This window comes from Pinus tabuliformis, chromosome Q, assembly GCF_031772625.1.
Source record: "Pinus tabuliformis cultivar Carrire ecotype Pingquan chromosome Q, CPIR1, whole genome shotgun sequence".
Classification (NCBI taxonomy): domain Eukaryota; kingdom Viridiplantae; phylum Streptophyta; class Pinopsida; order Pinales; family Pinaceae; genus Pinus; species Pinus tabuliformis.
In genome coordinates, this window is record NC_142296.1 from 622,098,365 (window position 1) to 622,122,259 (window position 23,895).

At 35.3% G+C, this 23,895-nt stretch overlaps 1 protein-coding gene across 1 annotated transcript; it reads left to right on the top strand.

The window, feature by feature from the left end:
- The first annotated feature begins 233 nt into the window (after positions 1 to 233).
- On the top strand, positions 234 to 9,682 carry LOC149220983 (protein NUCLEAR FUSION DEFECTIVE 4-like). Its single transcript, XM_089382883.1, has 4 exons — positions 234 to 588; positions 1,309 to 1,758; positions 8,087 to 8,545; positions 9,150 to 9,682. The coding sequence occupies exons 1-4, from the start codon at positions 247 to 249 to the stop codon at positions 9,624 to 9,626; spliced, it is 1,728 nt and encodes a 575-aa protein (XP_089239009.1). The 5' UTR covers positions 234 to 246; the 3' UTR covers positions 9,627 to 9,682.
- Positions 9,683 to 23,895: the final 14,213 nt, after the last annotated feature.

Genomic DNA, 23,895 nt, shown 5'->3' on the forward strand with positions numbered 1-23,895 from the left:
GGTTTTCGTTGTACTGTGGAAGTAAATAAGGCGTACACAATCTCCATTTTATTGAAATTACTGATCCCGTACGATAGCACCATATAGAATTTGTGGTATTGGAGGTCAGTGCCTTAACTACATTGAGGCCCACGAGAAAACTTTATTGCTGTCCTCAGATTGCCGATTGGCATAGGTATCGCCTATAAAAATGACCACTCTTAGCATAATACAATGCAAGTGTTCATATTCAATTGTTCTGTTGCCATGGATGAGAGTGGCATGGTGATTCCCACTAAGTTACTGGCCATCAAACGCTGGACTTGTTTTATATCAGCAATTTGGCTGCAATCTATCAGTGGCACCAACTTTGATTTTTCTGATTACTCTGCTGATTTGAAGAAATTTATGGGGATTAATCAAATCCAACTGAATAGTTTGGCTGTGGCCTCGGACCTTGGAAAAGTCATGGGCTGGGTTTCTGGACTGGCCTGCGCGTTTCTGCCAACCTGGGTTGTTCTTGTTATTGGAATGAGCTTGGGAATTGTGGGGTATGGCGTTCAGTGGCTAATTCTGAGTGGAATCATTCAGCCATTGAGTTATTGGCAGGTTAAACTCTTTCCAAGTTTTGTTTAGGTTTGTTGTATTTCATACAGATTGAGGATGGGTTTCTTGTGAAGTGTATAATAGAGCTCCTGCATAGTGTACTAAACTTTCAAAGATGAAGCTTGAGGATATTACAAGTTTCTTCGCATAGGACTTAGATGGTTGTAATAGAATAACGCACTGCTTCCATGTTAGAAAAAATCAATATAATATAATGATACCAGAGTGGTTTTAAAATATTTCTTTAGGATTCGTCAGAGAAGTGGTGGTGTGAAATGTTATTTGTCTCTAGACCAATTAACATGGAGGTTTTTTCGGGTCTTTAAATAAGAACGAGAGTGAGGGAAAACATTTATATTTCTCTGCATTATTATGTTTTCTTTCATATTTTCTCACTATCACTCTTTTATATTAAGGATAAAGTGTTTTTTGGTCTTTAAATAAAAACGAGAGTGAGGCAAAACATTTATATTTGTCTGCATTATTATGTTTTCTTTCCTATTTTCTCACTACCACTCCTTTATATTAAAGATAAATAGTATAGATAAAACCAAAAGTTATCATAAACCTGAAGTTTTAACAGAATCAAGTGTACCAGAACCACCATAACAATATTTGCATACTGTTACATTGTTTTGACACATTTTTTTTAGGTGTTGCACTCTTATAGCTTGCTTGTTGTTAGCTCTCATGACATTTAATTTGTTATTTTGTACAACTCAGGTGTATATATTGTGCCTTCTGGCTGGGAATAGCATCTGTTGGTTCAACACTGTGAGCTTCAAGGCTGCCATTGAAAATTTCCCAATCGAGAGAGGAATGGCTTCTGGTTTAAGTACAAGCTACGTAGGTCTCAGTCCAGTTATTTACACATGTCTCTCTTCCATTCTGGACCCCGGGAACCCTTCCCTGTACTTACTTTTAAACTGCATAGTCCCCGTAGTAGTGGGTGTAATTTCAGCTGTAATACTCCATGTCTCAGAATTGAAAATGGCAGCGATAGAAGATGATGCAGATAAGAAGTACATGACTGTATGCGGGCTGATTGCCCTTGCCACCGCTGTATATTCCATAGTTTTTGAGTTCCTGCCCCACGGGAAGCGCCAGATTGAAGGAGTCTACGTTGCTGTGATTATTATTCTCTTGATGGCCCCTATATATATACCCTTCCAGGTTGTTGGGTATTTTTGATGGGGAAAATACCAAAAACCAAATAAACAAACACACAGAGACAATGCTCTGTTTCTTTTGCTCCAAGATCTTTTGTGCACACAGAAGACTTAAAAGAAATTTCACTGAGAGACAGAGTATTTCACTACCATTAAAGCATTCTATTCATTAAAACCTGATGCAAAGATTTACCACTGTAAAATCCCTTTTTATATTCACTGGTGTGAAAAACAACTTACTGCTGTAATAAAAAGATTTACATAAGTTTACTGCTGTGAAAAGAAATTTACACAGAGTTACAAAAATCGCTCCACCATTTCCTTTCTGCACTGCTGTGCAAAACCACACATGGTTTTTTTCAAAAATTACTTCACTGGTTCTTATCCTTTTACACACTGCTGTGTGTTCTCCTTTTTACTGCGCCATCATTCTTTTACACTGCTGTGTGTAAAAAAAACTTTCCAACCATGTGCGATACATACATTAAAAAAAATCAACACACTCAAAACATAAACTTATTACATACGACCTTTTTCTTTTAATACATGCCGTATAAGAATATATATAAAAAACATATATTATACGTGCCCATACTTATATTAAAAGCATCTACCTAAAAACTACGAACAACACATAAATTCATTAAATTTTTATACGGCGGTCAACCCATAAGTCTTTTACTCCACGCATAACTTTAATTTGATGTTTGTCGTATGCAGGTGTGCAGCTTTAATCAATCAACGGCGGAAAACACGAGAGCACATCCAACGGTGGACAACAATATCGGAAGACCAACAAGTGCTGAAAGTTAACCTCCGAGATTCTTACGTTGCGTTACGTCAGGGGTCAACCACGCGTCAGCTCCATATTTTCTCGGAGCTCCTTCCCGGAATATTCCTTCGTCGGCAAATAGCTCCGAGAAAATCCGGTGAACGATTTCTGGCTTGGTTCACGGTTTTTCTTGGTCTGCGTTGAAATTAGATTTCAACACTCCCCTTTAATTTCAACAGCTGGGCATTCAGTCATACCCAGACACTTTCTCAAAAATTCAAAGCTCTTCTGATCAAGTGGCTTTGTCAAGATGTCTGCTACCTGTTCTTGAGTCCTGCAATGTTCTAGGACAATTTCTCCATTGTTCACCAATTCTCTGATGTAGTGAAACCTTGTATCAATGTGTTTCGTTCTCTTATGAAACACTGAATTCTTTGACAAAGCAATAGCTGAGCTATTGTCACAAAAAATCACTGTCGCTTTTGCCTGCTCTTGGCCTAAGCTTCTCAACATTCTTCTCATCCACACTGCCTGACATGCTGCTGCTGTAGCTGCCACATATTCAGCCTCTGCTGTAGACAATGCTACAATGGACTGCTTCTTAGAAGCCCATGAAATGGCTCCTGAACCCATATTAAAAACATAACCGGAAGTGCTCTTCCGATCATCTACACTTCCAGCCCAATCACTGTCTGTGTATCTAACCAAATCTGAATGTTCTGAGGCATGATATAGAATTCCAAACATTTTGGTACCTTTGACATACCTCAAAATTCTCTTTGCTGCCTGCCAATGTGCCTCCTTTGGCCTCTCCATGAACCTGGAAATTAAACTAACAGCATACATTAAATCAGGCCTAGTAGCTGTTAAGTACATGAGGCTGCCTACAATACTCTTGTACAAACTAGGATCAAAATCCTTGCTGCTGTCCTCTCTGCTGAGTTTTAATCCCATCACTGTGGGAGTGATGGCTGCCTTGCATTCTTGCATGTTAAATCTGTCCAAAACTTGATTTACATATCTTGCTTGAGATATAAAAACTCCTTTTTCATTTTGATCTACTTCTATGCCTAAGAAGTATCTCAAGAAACCCATGTCAGTCATTTCAAATTCATCCTTCATGACTGATTTAAAATTCTTAATGAGCTGATCATCATTACCTGTGAAAATCACATCATCAACATACAAAACAACAATTAAAATCTTACCATCCTTTTCCTTGATGTAGACTGTGGGTTCTCCTTCACACTTGTCAAATTCATTATCCAATAGATATGAATCTATCCTGCTGTACCATGCTCTTGGCGCTTGCTTCAGCCCATAAAGAGCTTTCTTCAATTTGCACACTTTGTGCTCTTCACCTTTCTTCTCATATCCAAGAGGTTGTTCCACATAGACCTCTTCCATTAACACTCCATTTAGGAATGCTGATTTCACATCCATTTGGTAGACTTTCCATTTGTTTTGTGCTGCTATGGACAGCACTGCTCTCACGGTTTCCATTCTTGCAACCGGTGCAAAAGTCTCCTCATAATCTCTCCCATACTGCTGCTTGTAGCCCTTGACAACCAGCCTTGCCTTATGCCTTTCAATCTTGCCTTCAGCATTGCTCTTGGTCTTGTAGACCCATTTCACACCAATGACTTCTTTGCCTTTTGGTAACTCAACCAAATCCCATGTTTTGTTTCTCTCTATGGCATTCATTTCTTCATCCATAGCTTCTATCCATTTCCTATCTTTAATAGCTTCTTCAAAATGAATAGGATCATCAACATGACAATACAAGGCAAATAAGGAATTCATTCCTTCTTCATAAATGTCACTTAGATTTCTAAATTTCTTACCTCTTTCACTTGGTGTGCAAGTGCTTGAAGATGCACTTGAATTTCCTCCTTGTGGTGTGCTTGGAGAAGCACTCTCATTGATCCTCAATGGTGTCCCTTGCTGTCCTTGTGTTGGTGCTGCTGTTTGGGGATTCATTTCAGCCACCTCCTCTTCATCTTCATCGTGAGACAAACAGTTTTTGACATTCACTGTTTTCTCTATGCTTCCATCCCAAGCTTCCTCTTCAATGAATTGAACATCCCTGCTGACAAAGAACTTCTTGGTAGATGGAATGTACAGCCTGTAGGCTTTGGATTCATCACTGTATCCAATGAAGATGCATTTCTCCCCTTTGCTGTCCAACTTCCTCCTTAGCTGATCCGGAATGTGTGCATAGGCCACACACCCAAAAACTCTCATGTGGGTGACTCCTTGCTTTCTCCCACTCCATGCCTCTTCTGGCACTTTGTTCATGACTGCTTTTGTAGGACACCTGTTCAATATATAAACTGCACAATGTACAGCTTCAGCCCAATACTCATTTGGCAAATGCTTTGCCTTCAACATGCTCCTTGCCATATCCATAATGGTCCTGTTTTTCCTTTCAGCAACTCCATTTTGCTGTGGAGTGTACCTTGCTGTAAACTGTTTATGTATTCCATTTTCTCTACAAAATCTTAGGAATTCCTTGGAGATATATTCACCTCCTCTATCAGTTCTCAAAACTTTAATGTGCAGCCCGCTTTGGTTCTCCACAAGTGCTTTGAAATTTTGGAATTTCTCAAAGACTTCACTTTTGTTTTTAAGGAAATATATCCAAGTCTTCCTTGTCAAATCATCAATGAATGTTAAGAAATATAGGCTGCCTGCTAATGATGGAGCTTGCATTGGTCCACACAAATCTGAGTGGATAATCTCTAAGGGTGTCTTTGCCCTTATGCTTTTCCCTGATGGAAAACTTTCTCTATGTTGTTTTCCCAAAATGCAGCCTTCACATAAGCTGTCCGGTTTCTCTATCAATGGTAATCCTCTTACCATTCCTTTCCTACTCAACAAGTTTAGACCTCCAAAATTGAGATGACCAAATCTCAAGTGCCACAACCAATTTTCATCCTTTGGCACGCTTTGGAAGGCCTCTTGGGTGACTGCTGCCATTTCCCTTTTGTTCTTCATGTCTGCCCTGATCCGGAGAGGGAACATCCTGTTCCTTGTCATCTTCACTTCAGCAATGCATCTTTTGCTGGGTGGTATATCCATGATGGTGCATACATCATTCTTAAAGAAAACATTGTACCCCTTATGGACAAGCTGTCCAACACTCAAGAGGTTACATCTCATGCCAGGGACATAGTATACATCTGCTATGGTTTTCTTTTCTCCTTGCTTTGAAAGTATTTTTATTTCTCCTTTTCCCATAACAGACACTTTACTATCAGTTCCTAGTGTGACTTCTGATTTCACATTTTTATCTAGGGCAGAAAAGAAGGCTATGTTTCCGGTCATATGGTTGCTGCAACCTGAGTCTAAAAACCATATGTCCTCACTATGTGTTTCAGCCATGTTACAAGCTAACAGGACATTTTCTTGACTGTTGTTTTCTCTTGTAACATTTGCATTTTGTCTGCTGTTCATATCATGCTGTTTCTTTCTACAATCACTAGCATAATGTCCATACTTTTTGCAATAATAGCATTGAACATTAGATTTATCATACCTTTGTCCTTGAGCATGATGTTGTCCTCCTTGTTGGCTGCTGCCTTGGCCTTGGTTCTGATTTGGATTGTTGCCTCTTCCTTGTGCATTTGATGAGTTGTTCCTTCCACCTCTATTCTGGCTTCTGCCTCTTCCTCTTTTGTTTCCTCTGCCTTGACCTCTGCCTCTTCCAAAGGACATTTGGGTCTTGAAGGCTTGCTCAAGAGATGAGTTTTCATTCCTACTCAACCTCTGCTCATGTGTTATCAGTGATGCATGCAGCTCATCAACTGAATAGCTTGAGAGATCCTTTGTCTCTTCAATGGTGGTGACTATGGCATCAAACCTTGAGGGTAAGACCCTCAATATTTTCTCCACAATTCTTCTATCTTCAATGGTTTCTCCATGAGTTCTCATTTGTGTGATTACACCAATCACATGAGTGAAGAATGAGTCAATGTTATCTGACTCCTTCATGTTCAAGTTCTCAAAATCCTTTCTCAGCAATTGTAGCTTTGCTGTCTTCACTCTCTCCATGCCTTGATAGGCTGTCTTGAGGGTTTGCCATGCTTCATTGGCTGTCTTAGCTGCTGCTAACCTTGGAAACATACTCTGGTCTACTGCTAGATACAACAACACACGGGCTTTTGAATCTTTCTTCCTATTGTTCTTCAGCAGATCCTTCTCTCCTTGAGTTAATGCATTGAACTCAGTTTCATCTGCTGGTTCTTCAAAACCTTCTTCAACTATTTCCCATAAATCTTGGGAAGCAAGCAGGGCTGTCATAGTTATTGACCAGTAGTCATAGTTCTTCCCATTAAACTGTGGGAGCTGGGTGTTAAACAAACCCATACCAGTGCTTGTGCTGGCCATTCCTTGACCGTGTATTTAAAACACTGACTGTCTCTTCAATAACAAACAAGATAGCTATGAAGAATACCTGAATCCTTTGTTGTCTGAGTCTTCTGTCTGCCTGAGAAGTTTTGCTGCAGCAACAACCTTCTCCCTTCAGCTTCTTTGTCTCCTTCAAAGAGCCTAAGCCTGCTCTGATACCACTGTTGGGTATTTTTGATGGGGAAAATACCAAAAACCAAATAAACAAACACACAGAGACAATGCTCTGTTTCTTTTGCTCCAAGATCTTTTGTACACACAGAAGACTTAAAAGAAATTTCACTGAGAGACAGAGTATTTCACTACCATTAAAGCATTCTATTCATTAAAACCTGATGCAAAGATTTACCACTGTAAAATCTCTTTTTATATTCACTGGTGTGAAAAACAACTTACTGCTGTAATAAAAAGATTTACATAAGTTTACTGCTGTGAAAAGAAATTTACACAGAGTTACAAAAATCGCTCCACCATTTCCTTTCTGCACTGCTGTGCAAAACCACACATGGTTTTTTTCAAAAATTACTTCACTGGTTCTTATCCTTTTACACACTGCTGTGTGTTCTCCTTTTTACTGCGCCATCATTCTTTTACACTGCTGTGTGTAAAAAAAACTTTCCAACCATGTGCGATACATACATTAAAAAAAATCAACACACTCAAAACATAAACTTATTACATACTACCTTTTTCTTTTAATACATGCCGTATAAGAATATATATAAAAAACATATATTATACGTGCCCATACTTATATTAAAAGCATCTACCTAAAAACTACGAACAACACATAAATTCATTAAATTTTTATACGGCGGTCAACCCATAAGTCTTTTACTCCACGCATAACTTTAATTTGATGTTTGTCGTATGCAGGTGTGCAGCTTTAATCAATCAACGGCGGAAAACACGAGAGCACATCCAACGGTGGACAACAATATCGGAAGACCAACAAGTGCTGAAAGTTAACCTCCGAGATTCTTACGTTGCGTTACGTCAGGGGTCAACCACGCGTCAGCTCCATATTTTCTCGGAGCTCCTTCCCGGAATATTCCTTCGTCGGCAAATAGCTCCGAGAAAATCCGGTGAACGATTTCTGGCTTGGTTCACGGTTTTTCTTGGTCTGCGTTGAAATTAGATTTCAACACAGGTTTCCTTAAGAAATATAAGGGGTGAAATAAAGGTAAGGGCGTACATTTCAACTCCAAAGAGGCAGAACCCTACTGTAGAAAATCCTACCAACAAAGTATGCTGCATGGTGGATCTGGTTCGAAATGAAGAAAACAAAATCAATATTCGAAGTCTGGATACAGAAACTCCACTGCAGACTGTACAGAATTTCAATCATATTAAAAGCAAGAGATTCCATTTCATATCGGTTCCACCACTGGGAGAGGAGCATGGCATCCTACAGCTCTTGGGAAGTATTGATTTCTGGCTATATTATTTTGTATATTTGTGTGGAGGAACTGTGGGAATAGTATATATGAACAATCTAGGGCAAATTGTTCAGTCTCTTGGATACTCCAAGACGCCCATCTTAGTATCTCTTGTTTCATCCTTCGGATTTTTTGGGCGAATTGCATCGGGGCTTCCAGATTATATTCAGGTAGGTTGATTCAGAGGGCATCCTTAATTTGATAGTATCTCTGTTTCATCCTTTGGATTTTGTTTTGGGCCAACTGCATCAGGGCTTCCCCATTATATTTAGGTAGTAGGTTGATTCAGAATACATCTTTAATTCGATGATTTCTGGAATATTTTGGATTCTTATTGATATTGCAAGTTCAAATAATTGATCTGATCCATATCCAGAAGCCAGATGAATTAAGTTTCTGGTCATTCAGAGTCCAGACTTGTACTGGTCATTCTTATTATTCTTATTTCTATGGTAGATTTTAGAAATATTTCTAAATATGATGAATAATAATGAACTGAATTGTTTGTGACTAGGCTCTCCTGTACACATACTGAATTTATGTAATTGCAGATTCTGGAAATATATCAAAATTTGACAATGAAGAGAGAAGTGAATTGTTTGATTTTTCCTCACTGTGAATCTCCTCACTATCATACCCGGAATCTGCAATAGAGACCGGAATTATTCCCAAAATCTGCAATATACACAGGAATGCTAATACATATATTCTGGAATATTCTCAAAATCCTTTTTCCTTCTTAAAATAATGGTATTGTTGTTTTATGTGAATTAGGAATGCCCGATGTTGAGAAAGTACAGGCCTCTGAAAAGGACGGGATGGATGGGCATATGGATGGTTCCCTTGGTTGCGGCCTTCTTCATGCTGCGATTCATGAACCCAATGACGCACAGTGGTGTTCTGTACGTGAGCACAGCCATTGTTGGAACTTCTGCAGGAGCGATCAGCGCCATAGCCATTCCGATTTCATCAGAGCTGTTCGGAATGAAGAGTTTTGGTGTGAACCACAACATTCTCATCACAAACATTGCATTTGGTTCTCTTCTCTTCGGTGAAGTTGCAGGATTGATGTACGATGATTCGTCTTCTTCTTCTGTTGGCATGGATAAACGAGCTGACTGCATAGGACAACAGTGCTATGAAAAATCGTTTCTCATCTGGGGATGTGTGTGTCTCTTTGGAATCCTTCTCTGCGTTGTTCTGTGCAGGAGAACGCGCAAGTTATATGAATCTATCCGCAAAAAACACTAACACGAAATAGATCAGAGTTAACTATATGTATTCTATTTAGGAAAAAGAGAAATTATTATAAATCCTTTACCTAGATTTTGTGGGCGATTACAATGAGCTGAAATCCATTCTATACAAATGATTTTATATTTTCTCATTTGCAAAATAAGTTACAATTGAGTTCAATAATTGCACCATTGAATTCGAAATGTGTTTCACTGGCTGACTTTTCAAAGATGCAGACACAGCTTCGGCTTAGAGTGTTTGTGTTACACACAATCGTGATTGGAGGAGTTGGAATATGATGGCGTCGGTGTCTACCGTTGGATTCACAAAACACAACAGTATTGAGAAATATAACGTGCGTAGTAGGAAGTTGACGACGTTGGTGTCTGCACTTATATTCAGAAAACACATCTGTGATAGAGCGCATCTTAAGATCATAGTATCACGGCACGACTCGTAATATTTATCCCTATCCTTTCATCACTTACATTTCAATCCACACCTTGCTCCACCGAGCCTCGTGTAATCTTACTTCTCTACACCACATATATTATCATAATGTAATTTATGTAAGAAGAGAAAATAACATTATGTACAATAATCTGTTCACGAAATTATATTTATCAGATATTCCTTGCATGTGGTATATCTATTATCTTATGATATATAATTTATATGTTTGGCTCGAAATATAATAGGTATTATTAAAAATTATAGCAATAATATGATTTCTAAGTTAATTTTCAGTTGTGCAGCAATCTAGAGTTTTTAGAAAGGTGAATACTTTGTTTTTTATAGATTTTAAATTATATATATATAAATATGTGTTGGGGAATGTGAAAATTTTTAATAATTTGGGAAAAATAATTAATGGAAAAATTAAATTATATTTTGGAAAAAAATTGTTGTTGAATATTTAATTTTATAAAATGAATTATTAATTTTTTTTATATTTTAGCTTTTAAATATTATAATTTTTATTTTCTAAATTTTAAATTTAAAGAAAAATAGTAATAAGTTTATATATATATATATAATAAAATAATATTAATAAATTAAAAATGAGAAAAAATATAATATTATAATATAAAATTGAAATTTTATTCTGAGATTTTCATTGAATAAGAGTAATGAGTTAACTTAAATTGATAGATAACAACTTATAACATTTGTCTCAATTTAAATTGATAGATAACAACTTATAATGTTTGTCTCAACTTAAATTGATAGATAACAACTTATAATGTTTGTCTCAACTTAAATTGATAGATAACAACTTAGAATGCTTGTTTTATATTGGTTTGACAATCATAGTTTTTTTACCTTATAAAAAAGAAATATATTATTTAAATAAATATAAAATTTTCACATCTCCTTTATTTTATTTCTATTTGTAATTTTCATAATATAATAATAATTTTCTCTAAAAATATATTTATTTAAAATAAAAAATCAATTTTAAAATAAAAAATTTAAATGGTAAATAAAATTTTAAGCAAATAATTTTGCTTCTTTCAATTATTCTTTAATACCAATTCATATATATATATCCCTTTCTTATTATATATATATATATATATATATATATATATATATATATTTCTTATTAAAAAAACACTAGCTGCCCTTTATAAAGAATATTAAATTTTAATTTTGATGAATCTAAAATTGAAAATATTGTTAATGTTTTATATTTTTGAATATTCATTTATAAAACTTTTATGATAATGATAACATTTATAAGATCAAATTTTAATTAAAGAAAAATCTACGCCCAGGGAAAATTGTTGATAACTCTTACCATTATTTCTAGAAATATTAAACTTCTATATTAACCTAACCTGCTGTCTTTTTTTGGGCGGGGAGCTACTCTTACTTTTTAATGGTTTTGTTATCTTCTCTTTCCAATTAGTAAAGAACTAAATCTATGATATTCGAAATAAATATGAATAATTATGATGATAAAGTTTAAATTTTAAATTAATATAAATATATTTATTTTTAAAATATTTGATGATGATGGTTAATGTTCATTGGGATCAAATTTAGGTTTATTGGACCAAAACAAACGAATTATTTAGTTTGATTTAAGATTTTATTCATATCCTTAAAAAGCTTGGAGAGAAGCCTCTCGAGCTCACTATAATTTTGACATCGTAAAAGGCTAGGATTGTCAGTATTGCAACAAAGATTATGAAACTGAGATCTAATGTGGTTGTACGGGGACACTCTAAGAGGAAGTGATTTTCATCGTCGATGTTCATATTCTCATAGAGATGGCAGATCCTTTCCATCCATAGTGTTTTAGGAACTGCTCAGCCACACATTTCACTATGGTGTTCATGAGAGTTCGTTCTAATCTTGGCTATATTAATTTTCTTTTTTGAGCTAGTTAAAACCCAAAGATACTTTTGATCTTCTAGGGTAGGGTTGATGACCTCCCTATAATATCATAATTTTCTTTTAGTTGCTAAATCTTTTTCACACCATAATTTTTCTTTAAATTTAAAAGTAACAATATTTTTATTAATATTATTTATAATAATCATACATTTATTATATTTAATTATAATTATAATAATTATAATAAAAAAGAATTCTTAGTTTTTTATTAATATAATATTTTTTAAATAAAATATATTTTTCTATAATTAAAAAAAATAAGGAAAAAAATTTAAACTAAAACAAACCTTTTATATAAGTGTTGTTATGGAATGTTTCTTTTTCCTTAATTTTAGGTGATATTATTTATATCTAGATTATTATAAATAAATATCAAAGTAGTTTTTATTTTTAAGGTTTTTTTTTTACTTTTAATTTATGTAGATTATTCGTTTTTTTTTCTTACACTTTGCTTAAATTTTAAAATATATATATATATATATATATATATATTCCGAATTTTACAATAAATATTTATCTGCCTACATGATTGATGTAAGTATTTTCTAATCATACACATATTTCTTAGAGTGAAAAACATGACAACACATATAAAACTAGTCTCCATAAATACATTTAGAATTCTTTCATCAAACCCATAAAACGAATTATATATATTTATCATAGTTGTGGGTTTCTTTACATATTAGAGTTTGAATTATGCCTTCTACAACATGAATCTTAGGCTATAATAACTGATGATTATCCCGAGACAATCCACAACATATATGGATTATTATTATTATTGCGTTATCATTTCTTCAATTTAAACACATTATTCACACACAATAATGACCACAAGCATTAATACCTAACATATAAATATTTAAGAATATACCTAACTATTAGTGGTACACATATAAAACTATTCTCCATAAATACATTTAGAATTCTTTCAACCATACCCATAAAACCAATTATATACAATTATTATAGTTGTGGGTTTCTTTACATATTAGAGTTTGAATTCTGCCTTCTACAACATGAATTGATAGCTATAACAACTTATGATTATTTCCTAGACAATCCACAACACATATATGGATTATTATTATTCATGGTTATCATTTCCTCAATTTAAACACATATCATTCACACACAACAATGACCACATACATTAATACCTAACATATAAATATTTATGAGAATATACGTACCTATTAGTGGTACCAGTTGGGGAAATAGCTCTATAGGAGCATTTTTCACCCTATCTATAGGCACTAGTTCATGTACGTTCCTTCCCCAAGTTAGAGAATGAACCAAGAAGGGTGATTATCATAGCTTCAATGAACCAACAAGGGTGGATCTCATAGATTGAACATTCAAACAAAACCCTAAACTTATCTACATGTACCTAGGATTTACTATTCTAGGATATGCACTCCAAGTACCTCAAATATTTCTCAATCATTATAAACAACTCTTCCTTTTAGTGCAAAAATGTAGAGACACTTTTTTATTCTACTAAAAAATCCTTTAGAAAGTCTGCCATCCATGCAAGAAGAATATCAATGCAATTTATCTTGTTGGGAGGCCTAGTTATGGTTTTGACAACAACTCATCACCCACAATCATGTCAATATCTCACAATGAATCAATTAATCTTGGTCCATAATGGTCCATCACTATTTATTGGAGAGTTGAGGAATTATCTAGATTAGAGAGCTAGCATTTCAAGAAAAAAATTGTGTCTAAGGACATTCTTAGAACACTCAAGAATAACTATTCATAGCACAACATACATACTAATGTAAGAAACCAAAAGATTTTCGTACACAAAACGTATCACATATGTTCATATGCAACATTTAGATTGACCCATAAGGTTATATTGTATAGCATTGAGATGTAACCAACTCCCTTGAAGTGAGGAAGACAAACTCCCCATAGATTCTCAAGAGTTCATAACAAACTCCTTGATTTTGGCATGCTTTTAATAGAAATCACAGAGTTTAACACAACAGAACACTTTATTATTTTAGGCCTAAGCCTGCACACTTTCTTACTGCAAATACATCACAATGTGTCCCATTATATAACTATGGTATCAATAGACTTGATGAACATAACAACATGGAAGATACACACTCTGACTCGGTTACAACTCAATCACATTGGAAAAAAATTAATTATAGAACAACACCTCATAACTAACATAAATGAAAACTCAAAAAACCTATCACATTTCGATACTCTTCCATTTCTACATTATTCTAACATCCCCCCTTAATGGAGAAATGGATTTTCAATAATGCATAATAATGCGTGCTAGTCGAATTCATAACTAGCCTTACAAATATGACTCAAATATTTCATGTTGAGTTTCTTTGCTTCAACATGTTGATGAAATTTCTTCTTGGACTTCCTACTCCAAACTATGACACTTTCAACCTGTTGAGACTTCTTCCTACTCTAGATCATGAACTCTGAATATTGCTTCTTATTACAACTAGGATGATGCTAGTGCATTTCAACTATTTTTTCAACAAGTTCATTTTCGTCATCAATAGTATCCTGTTTCATTGACTGTTGCCTCATCATTTCATAATAATATCTTATTTCCTCTGGGCTCCAATACGTTAAAATACTAGGAACTTCTTCAAATGTGTCCACCACTAGTTCCATTTCCATATCCTCTGAATCATTCAGTGATCTACCATTTTTCTCATTTACAAGAGCCTTCACCTTGAAGCATGTAACGTTAGCTGCATATTTTAGACCATCATCAATTTGTTCAAAGGAATTTTGAAGCCATTCTTCAATAAGCTTTATCTCTGCATCATAATCAAGCTTGACATCTTCAAACTTGTTTGTTCCTCTAACTGCTACTACAATTTCTTCTTCATGTTCTTCCACTTGATCATCAAAACCAAACAACAATTTATCAACTAATTTATTTTTAGAGATCACCTGAAATTCATTTTCATAACACAAATATCCATCATTAAATTTTGCTGCAAATTCCTCTTTCTTCAATTCATCAGTTTCTTCTGAGTCATCCACAACTTTTTCCTTTGCAATATTTACACCTACATGTAGATTTTCTACTATGTTTTCACCTTCATCTTCATCAGGTTTCTCATTGTACTTTGTTTCAAGAATGTCCCAAAATATTTTTGCATTGTTTACTTCACCATATTCATGCAAAATACTAGACAATATGTTTTCATCCAGTGTTGATATAATAAGAAACAATGCTATTGCACCTCTACTTATATCTTGAGAATTTAAGAAATTTTCTTGAAAAAATTCCCATAAACCTACCGAACCAAGCAATTCCTCCATTTTTATTGCCCAAAGTTAAAAATTTGTACCAGAGAAAGATGACAAATCTTGCATTAATCACTTCAATATTGCATTGGTTTCTTGATATTATTCAGGCTGATTCATGTCTTCATTAGTCATTGGTTCCATAGCTGGAAACATTCCATGTTCTTCTATAGATTCTGCCCTTTGACTCTTTTTCCTCGATTGCTTCAGTTCTCTCCGGAACTGTTTAATTTTGCTTTGTTGTCCCATAACTGATGTGCATGCTCCTTTTTTCTTTTACAATTTCTTTGCCACAGTTACCACAATCAACTAAATGCACCCAAATCCACCATATCTACACCGAAATTCACCAGATCTGCATCCAAATTCACCATATCCAAAACCAAATGCACAGGATAAAAGAAAAAAGACTCTATCTTGCTTCAAATAAAAAACAAAGCCAAAACATACTCCTTATTTCTCCTTTTCACCCAACACAATTTACGCTCCCAAAAAAATTTCTAATAAATTCTCTCACCCAAACAAACAAAAAACAAACAACACCCTTTTAACTCTCTTCACCAAAAATAACTATAAAAATAATTTTCGCCAATAAATATAAACAAAATTTTCACCATAAATGTTTTTCACCAAATTTTTAACTCATGCCTTCATATCTCATCCACAATTTTCTCTCAAAACAAAACATAAAACAAATTGAAAGTCACAAGAATATGTGATAAGAATTCACATCTTTAACATGGCTCCTTATTACTCCAGTTTACTCCTCCATGAGAAATTAACCTCAAACTTATGGCTTGGCTTCATTTAAAAAATCAACTCATACCTTTCAACTTATGCAGGATCGTGGTGTTAGCACTTAGTAATTTTCTCTAGAAGTTGTTCAGAAGAAAGAGATTTCTATGGTAACCGCTAACCAACTTTGAAGCATAGGTTCTAGCCAACCTAGACTCGGAGAGGGCTCTCTCTGTATGATTTAACTTTGTTTGTTTTGATTTTAGGCTAGTTATGGTTGTTCTTGGGATTTTGAATTGTATTTGAGATTAGGTGGTGGGATTACTTAGACAGATGGATAAAATGATGTCGTTTGGACCATTGGGCTATGGAGTCAAAAAATAAGGAATCAAAACTGGATTACCTCACTAAAGGGAATGTTCAAAGGGCAAGATAGAAAAGTGTTTTCTAGATTTTTGAGATAGAGGGGTGAAAGGGTTTCACTAGGGGTGAGAGAGAAATTAAGGGTTCTCAGACCGAATAATGAATGAGGAATGAAGGGGTAATCAGGATCAAAGGGAAATTAAGGATCCTTTAACCTGGATATTCAAGAAATCAATCTAAACCAAGGAGCAACTAAGGATTCCTTAACTTAGATATCAGCAGAAAACATTTAAATGTATAACTGTTAAGACAGAGTGTAATTAAATAAATTCTGAAGTATTATTCCAGATATAACATTTAGATTCAGAAACACATTAAAGATTATGAATAACTTGAGAAAAATAATAATAACACATGAGAATACTTCTCTGAAGTTTCGCTCAACACATGAATCCTTTGAAATATATGATCTTTATTTATCAGTCCAGCTTGCTAGCTCAGCAAATGATACAATAACCCTATGGGTCTTCTGATCAAAAAGTCTGTAGAAATGTCTAGTAAAATCCACCCTACATACTTCGAATTATGAAGTATTTGTACATAATTATTTACAAAATATCCCAAACTAACTTGGGATTTATTTTAGGGAAAAAATATCTAATCCTAAAAAGGTAATGCCACCTTTTTAACTGATTCCTTTCCGGCACTATTATATCTGATTTCATTTGATATTTAGCTGATTGATCTTTTAGTTGTCATTTGATGCTCTTCGACTTATCTTCTTTCACTAATACTCTTTGACTTTGAGACTATTTGACTGGGAAAACTGCCCATTTACTTTTACCCTTCTGTTTTTACCAACTGTGTTAATTTCTGGACTTACATTGAATTAAAGTAAGTTAGTGAGCTCTTCCCATCTCTTTTCAGTTGGTAACTTAATGTTCTTCAAATTTCTGAAGACCTCATCAGCCTCTGTGTATTTAAAAAATGTGGGCTTATTTACGGACATGTGTTTTACCTCATTCTGGAGGTAAAGCAAGTTTTCCAAAGCTTGGTAAAGGAATTTACTAGAGGGCATCCTCTGTTTTGTTGTGTTGTTAATGATTTCATTGTTGACTTGAGTTTTAGCAACTTCCCTGTGCTTTCTAATGTAGTCCTCTTCTGTCATCAATTTGTCATTAATTACCAAAGGACTTGGTAAACCTTTCTGCATCAAAGTGTCAAATTTGAATTTAAATCTATCAATAGAAAGTTGCATAGTCTGACACTTGTCTTCCAAGTTGTGCATCAAATTCCTTTTAGTAAGGACTCTTCTTACTTCTAGGATTGTCCATGTCCTGTCACTAATATCCAATTCTTCCAGTTCATATTTGTTTTTGGAATTCAAAAAGTCGATGATCCTAGTTGCCTCTTCTGGCATCCCTTCCAGCTCTGTTTTGACCTTTTGAATTGCCTCTGTGGCCTCTTTAACCAGATCAATCTACTCAAAAGTTAACTGAATGGATGGCCAAATATCATTGACAGAGTCAATTATATTGGCCCACAGTTTTTCTTTTGCCTGTCCCAATGGCTCACCTAGAGTCATTTCTTTCTCTAGTTTCTTTATCTTCTTTGTTAACCTTGCTACCTTTTGTTGTTCTTCCTTATTCATAATTTGGGCAAGTTTATAGTTTGTCTCTAGACTGCTTACTTTCTCTTCCAATTTCCTGATTTCTATAGCTTTGAGTGAAATATCCTCCATTGCCTTAGCCAACCTATTGGCTTCTTCTCCTGTAGAGTCTGCTGCAGATTTGGGTTGTGGCACTGTTAGATGCATATATGACATTTGCATATTTCCCTCCTGAATATCAAATGAAGACATTAGTCTGCTCTATTTAGGAGTTGAATGTTTGAAATACTGAGCATATGTCTCAGCTTTCAATTTTCATTTCTCTTTTTAATCTCCTTATATCTATCCTTAATGGTTTTCTCTTTGTGAGCTCGTCTGACAAAGGAAGAAACCTCTATTGACTTCTATCTTTCTATTAGTTGTGTGTTAGAGGTGGTAGGTTCATTTCTTTCCTTTGCCTCTTTCCCTTTCTGACCTGTTGTGTCTGGTCGTGGTTCTGACTGTGGTTCTGACTCTAATCATTCTGCCTCACTCTGTTCTTCCTGTTCAGATACAGGATTCAATTTTCTCCTTTTCCTTCGGCCTGCTTGCTCGTCCACTGTTTCCATTTGGGAACTAGAAGTCTCTTCTTTGTTTTTGGGGCTTTTTTTCTTGATTCAAATGTATTTTCAATGCAGAGGGATCATCCAGCCTTTGCCCTTGATCTAGGACCTACAGGAACTCACTCAGGCCAACTGTTGCTCAATATCATACAAAGCATTGTCAATATCAACAATTGAGCTATCTCTATCCAATAAAGTGTTTTAGAACCATTCAGTTTGGTTGGCATATCTTTCAATTTCAGGCACTAAATAGTGTGCATAAGGAGCTATTTTGACATTGGTTCTCATTTTTTTATTACTCCATGGGGTCATACTTCCACATAAAGCTTTTGGTAAATTTTAAATCTTCTAGCATTCTTTTTGCCTCTGGCCGAGCTTGTATGTTATTGCAAATAAAGGGGCCCTGTTCAATTTTGACTCTAAATTGGGTATTCTTCCTTGCAGCCACGAAGTGGACGCCATCGGAGTTGATGATTTTCCTAAAATATTCCAAGGAAAAAATTCTCAAGGGAAGATACTTTGGTAATTTATATGGAGCCAGATGGAAGCCATAGTTTTTTATCTCTGTGTGATCTTGGTACAAGTACTAGTATCCTACTTTATTGTTTTTAGCCAACTCAATTACCTTTTTGATCTGAGGACTAATCCTAGGTTTCACAGTCCTAGTCAACATATACATCACTGGGTGGGTAAAGGAATCTATGAAGTCCTTATAATTAGTGATAGTGAAATATCTCTGGACAATATGTGTCCAATAGAGCACATACCTCTCTTTTCCTCTACTCTCACATTTTATTATCTTCATTGGGAATTTATTAGTTTGATAGTACAAAAACAAATAATACAATACTGTAGAGAATTTAAACACTCTTTCAGTGGGCAACCTGATGAGTTGTTCATGAATTTTGTCTGCAATGAACTAAGCATAATCAAACTTGATGGCGGGAGTTTTACCAGGGGTAAAAAAGGACAAGAATGCAAAAGTGACGTCATCTACATGTTCATTTGTCTTGTATCCAAGGATGGAAGATACCATGGTGATAATATGCCTAGCAGTTTGTGAAAATATGGGGGCTATGTATGCAGGAGTAAAAATTGGTGTGTGTTCCTTTGCAACTACGAAATATTTGAGCACTTGCTTGGCTTTGTCCTCATCAATATAATTATACAGCTCTGGAAGTCCTCCAATGGACAAAGGAGCTAAATTTGGGCTCGACTGGACCTGTGACATCTAATTGATGGATTCTGGAGTGATAATGAAGAGAAGATGTTGATTGGGGGTTACTACAGCTCTCTGGCTGGGGATGTAGCAGTTTTGACAATAGTGGACAATGTCTGGGAGACTGTGGACTTATGGGAATGAGTAGAGGGGGAGATTTGACTCCCAAAGGTGAATATCATCAGCATGGTTTAAAAGTCTCTCTTTGCTCCAGAAGTAGAGCTTCATTCTTTCAGAGGTGGAGGATGTATCTTTAATTTGAAAATCCCTATCAGCTAAGGGTAGGAGATCTTAGTCAAGGTGGGGGGTTGAAATAGGCTTAACATTCAGGGAAATGTGCGTAGACATTGTATTGAAAACAAAGGTAAAAATTGGAAATTGATTTCGTCGGGTTCGACCAGTGGTCTGGGTTTTACAGGGTTTTTAAGGGTCTAGGTGTAAATTGCTTAATTCACGGGTAGGAAAGCTAAATTAAGTTCATTCAATCTTAAATTAATTGAACTTTTTATATTAAAAGGGGTAAATGTGGTGTATTTTTGCAGAATACCTGGAACCGGAGGTTGGTGTTGTGAATTTAGTTGAGGGTCTTAGGTTGTAGGCGACAAGTGGTGGCTTTGGATGAGTGCTGGAGGCAAGATGATGTCTGGTAGTTGTTTGGCAGTTTTTAGACTCTAGGTTTGCAAGAAATCTCAAGCTTTGATTGTACATATGATCGAAAAAAATGTGAAAACGACGTTTGCAGGGCTTTAATGGGCGAAAAATTAGAGAAAACGCGAAATTGGTTAGGAATAGTGACTGGTTTTAAGAGGGTGGTTTTGCCCCTTTTAGCATCGATTTTGGGGGCATGGTGGTAAAATCCGGGGGGGACATGAAATGACGCGATGGCGCCATGTCGCTAAATCGGCCCTGGGCAAAACTTCCCATTTCACGTGCTATCAGGCCGTTAAAGCTCGGCGATGGAAACCGCGTGAAATGGAGCGATATTCGTTGGATGCGATGAGTGTTAATCAGACGGTGGTCACGCTGGAAAGATGCACAGGGGGATTGGGGGAATGGTGAAGGCGAGGTCTGCACACTTAAAGCCTGTTTAATTAAACTAATTGGGGATTAGTTTAGATGTTTTATCGGCCAGGTTTTTGCAAAGCGAAAGGGTTTTTCAACTTACGATAAGTTGATTTATGGGTTCTTTTATTAGGAAAAGGGGAAAATTAATTTTGACAACAAGGGGGGGGAAGGGTTTTTACCCTAGGAAAGGGGATTTATGGCCCATGCTGATGATCTTAACAAGGGGGAAGGGATCTTAAAGGGAATATCTAGGGGAAAATATGAAATAATGAAGTAAGGGTAAAAATGGAGGGGAAAAGGGGTATTTTTAGGGATGATGGGAAATTAATAGACATGAAAGGGGAAAACTTGTGGAAGGAGGGGGAGTTAGTTAAGATCACCTTTGCTTAGATTTTTACTTTGATGAATGTACCTACACATTATGATTTGAGCATGTAAAAAGTGCTTAATACTTTGACCACATAGTCCATTCTGCAAGTTTCTTCTACTTACCCTTTCTTACCCTAACATTTTTCCCTCTTCTGCATCGGTGTACTTCAGCTAGAAAACCCTTTATTATCTTATTTTTTATTTGAATAAAACTATCTAAATCTAACCTTATTTCTTCTAATGGCTCAGATTAAAATATTGAGCTCATTTTTATTTCTCTACCTATCTACTAATCTGCCAAGATTAAACATTTTGGCTAGACTTTATTCTCTATCTGTAACATGAAATAGTCAAGATTACACTATCTGACTATCATGGATTATGGAATTTTAAAAAGTTGCACACAATCATTATTTTGCATGAAAAAGTAAATTGTAGTGGCATTTGGACTTACACACTTTCATGGTCTGTTTTATTTTTGGTTTCATATATATATTTTTCATTTTTTCTTTATTTTTTGACCTTTTGTTTCCTTTTTTTCCTTTGATTATTCTTTTAGGACATACCCTCTTTTTATTTTTTAAATATGGAAAACTATTTGCAGAAATCAAAGTATGTACATATTACAAGCTTGAGGAAAAGTCAATTCAAAATTATGACACCTATTGGTATAGGAACCTAACAGTGGCTCCACTGGGGGATGGTATCTTTTGGAAGATGTCAAGAACTTTGAAGATCAGTGGCCTTGAAATGATTGACTCTGGCTTAGCTTGCAAATGGTTTTATTTTTCACTCTATGATGTTATACCTTAATAACTTTAGATTTTACTCTAAAATTTATAAGATAATCATCCAATCCAAACTAGACTTGGTTAATAAGGTATGTACAATGGAAAATGATAATTAGCAACATGCTAGTTAACCTGGTGGAAAATAATGTTTTAGCATTCGACCATTCACTGGCCCTCCTTCTACATCTGTACCATCAAGTTCTCTTAGGAAGAAAACATTATTACCTCTGTAAGCATAAATGACATAAGGGCCTTTCTATAGGAAATCAAATTTCCCATGTTTACCTTTATCTTCTCTCCTTGAGTCCCACCTGAGCACTTTCTCTCCAATGTAGAAATCTTCGGCCTTAATTCTTTTGTCAAAGATCTTTTTAATTTTTCCTGCACAATTTGAGATCAGACATAGACCTCCTCTCAGGTTTGTTGTAGATGAATAGTTTGATTGATTCTTCTTTTTATACTATTAGGTTCAACCTGCAACTCTTGAAGTATTTTCATTACTAGTACTCCCAAGGAGGATGGAAAGATAGCTTCCATCCGATATACAAGTTGATAGGGAGAAGTACCAATTGATTTCTTTGTAGTTAATCTATCTACTCATAAGGCATTGACTAACTTTTTATTCCATGTTTTCTTATTGTCTTCTAGTAATTTCTTGATAATGTTTACAAGGATTTTGTTCGAGGATTCTGCGATTCCATTACCTTGAGGGTAATAGACTACGGAATGGCCAAGGGTGATATGGTATTTATTATAGAAATCTATCATTTTCTTGGATTTAAAGGCTGCTGCATTATCAGTAATGAGCTTAGTTGGGCATCCAAATCTTGATAGAATATTGGCTTCAAGGAAGGTTATGATTACAGTATCTATGGCTTGCCTTGAAGGTATGGCCTCTATCCATTTTGTAAAGTAGTCTGTGGCAGTGAGGATCCATTTGTGCTGGGCAGAGGAGGGTGGGTGAATTTCACCAATGAAGTCTAAACCCCATTGTTGAAAAGGTATTTCTGCAGAGATAGGTTTGAGGGGTAAAGGTAAGAGCTTTTTCTTTCCCTCAAAGATTTGGCATTTGTGACAGGAGGTCACATACTTTTTGACATCAGCAAACAAGGTAGGCCAGTAAAAACCAGCTCTAAGGATTTTATCTGTCATAGTCTTCCAGTAAAGGTGTCCTCCACAGTCACCTGCATGAAACTCTTCCATAACTTTATTAGATTCATCTTTTAATAAACAATTAAGAAGAATACCTTCATGATCTTTCCAAAATAGAGCATTATCTAATATGCAAAATTTCAAGGATTTCATCTTCAAAAACCTACTTTTGGTTCTAGATAATTCAGGAGGAGCTTGTAAATTCAGTAAAACATAAATAATATCAGCATACCAAGGTGAATCAAGAAAAGTCTGGCTAATCAGTGGAGCCACCATCTCCTCTTCATTATCTATAGATGCAATAAAGTTTGTATCTAAGGCCTAACAGTTCGATTCAACCATGAGTTTGGCTAAACCTTGGCCCTTGATTAACTTCGTAGGTTTGATTTCTATATCATACTCTAAAATAGTGGCAATCCACTTTCCCCTTTTTCCATCAGGACCATCCTGAGTTAGGATGTCCTTAACGACTGAATTAGGAATGTAGGCCACTATATGAGAATATAAGATGTATACCCTAAAGTCCTTAATGGATTTGACTAAAGCCAAAGCTTGTTTTTCCATTATATCATATTTCAGGGTGGCATCTCTAAGGGATTTGCTAAAGAAAGCAATCGACTGTTCATAGCCTTGGTCATTTTTCTGCCACAAAACTGCAACAATTGTA

Coding starts and splice junctions, on each gene's coding strand:
- LOC149220983 (XM_089382883.1), top strand. CDS start 247: ATGGATGAGAGTGGCATGGTGATTCCCACTAAGTTACTGGCCATCAAA. Junction 1,759..8,086: donor CTATATATATACCCTTCCAG/GTTGTTGGGTAT, acceptor ATTTCAACACAG/GTTTCCTTAAGAAATATAAG. Junction 8,546..9,149: donor GGCTTCCAGATTATATTCAG/GTAGGTTGATTC, acceptor TATGTGAATTAG/GAATGCCCGATGTTGAGAAA.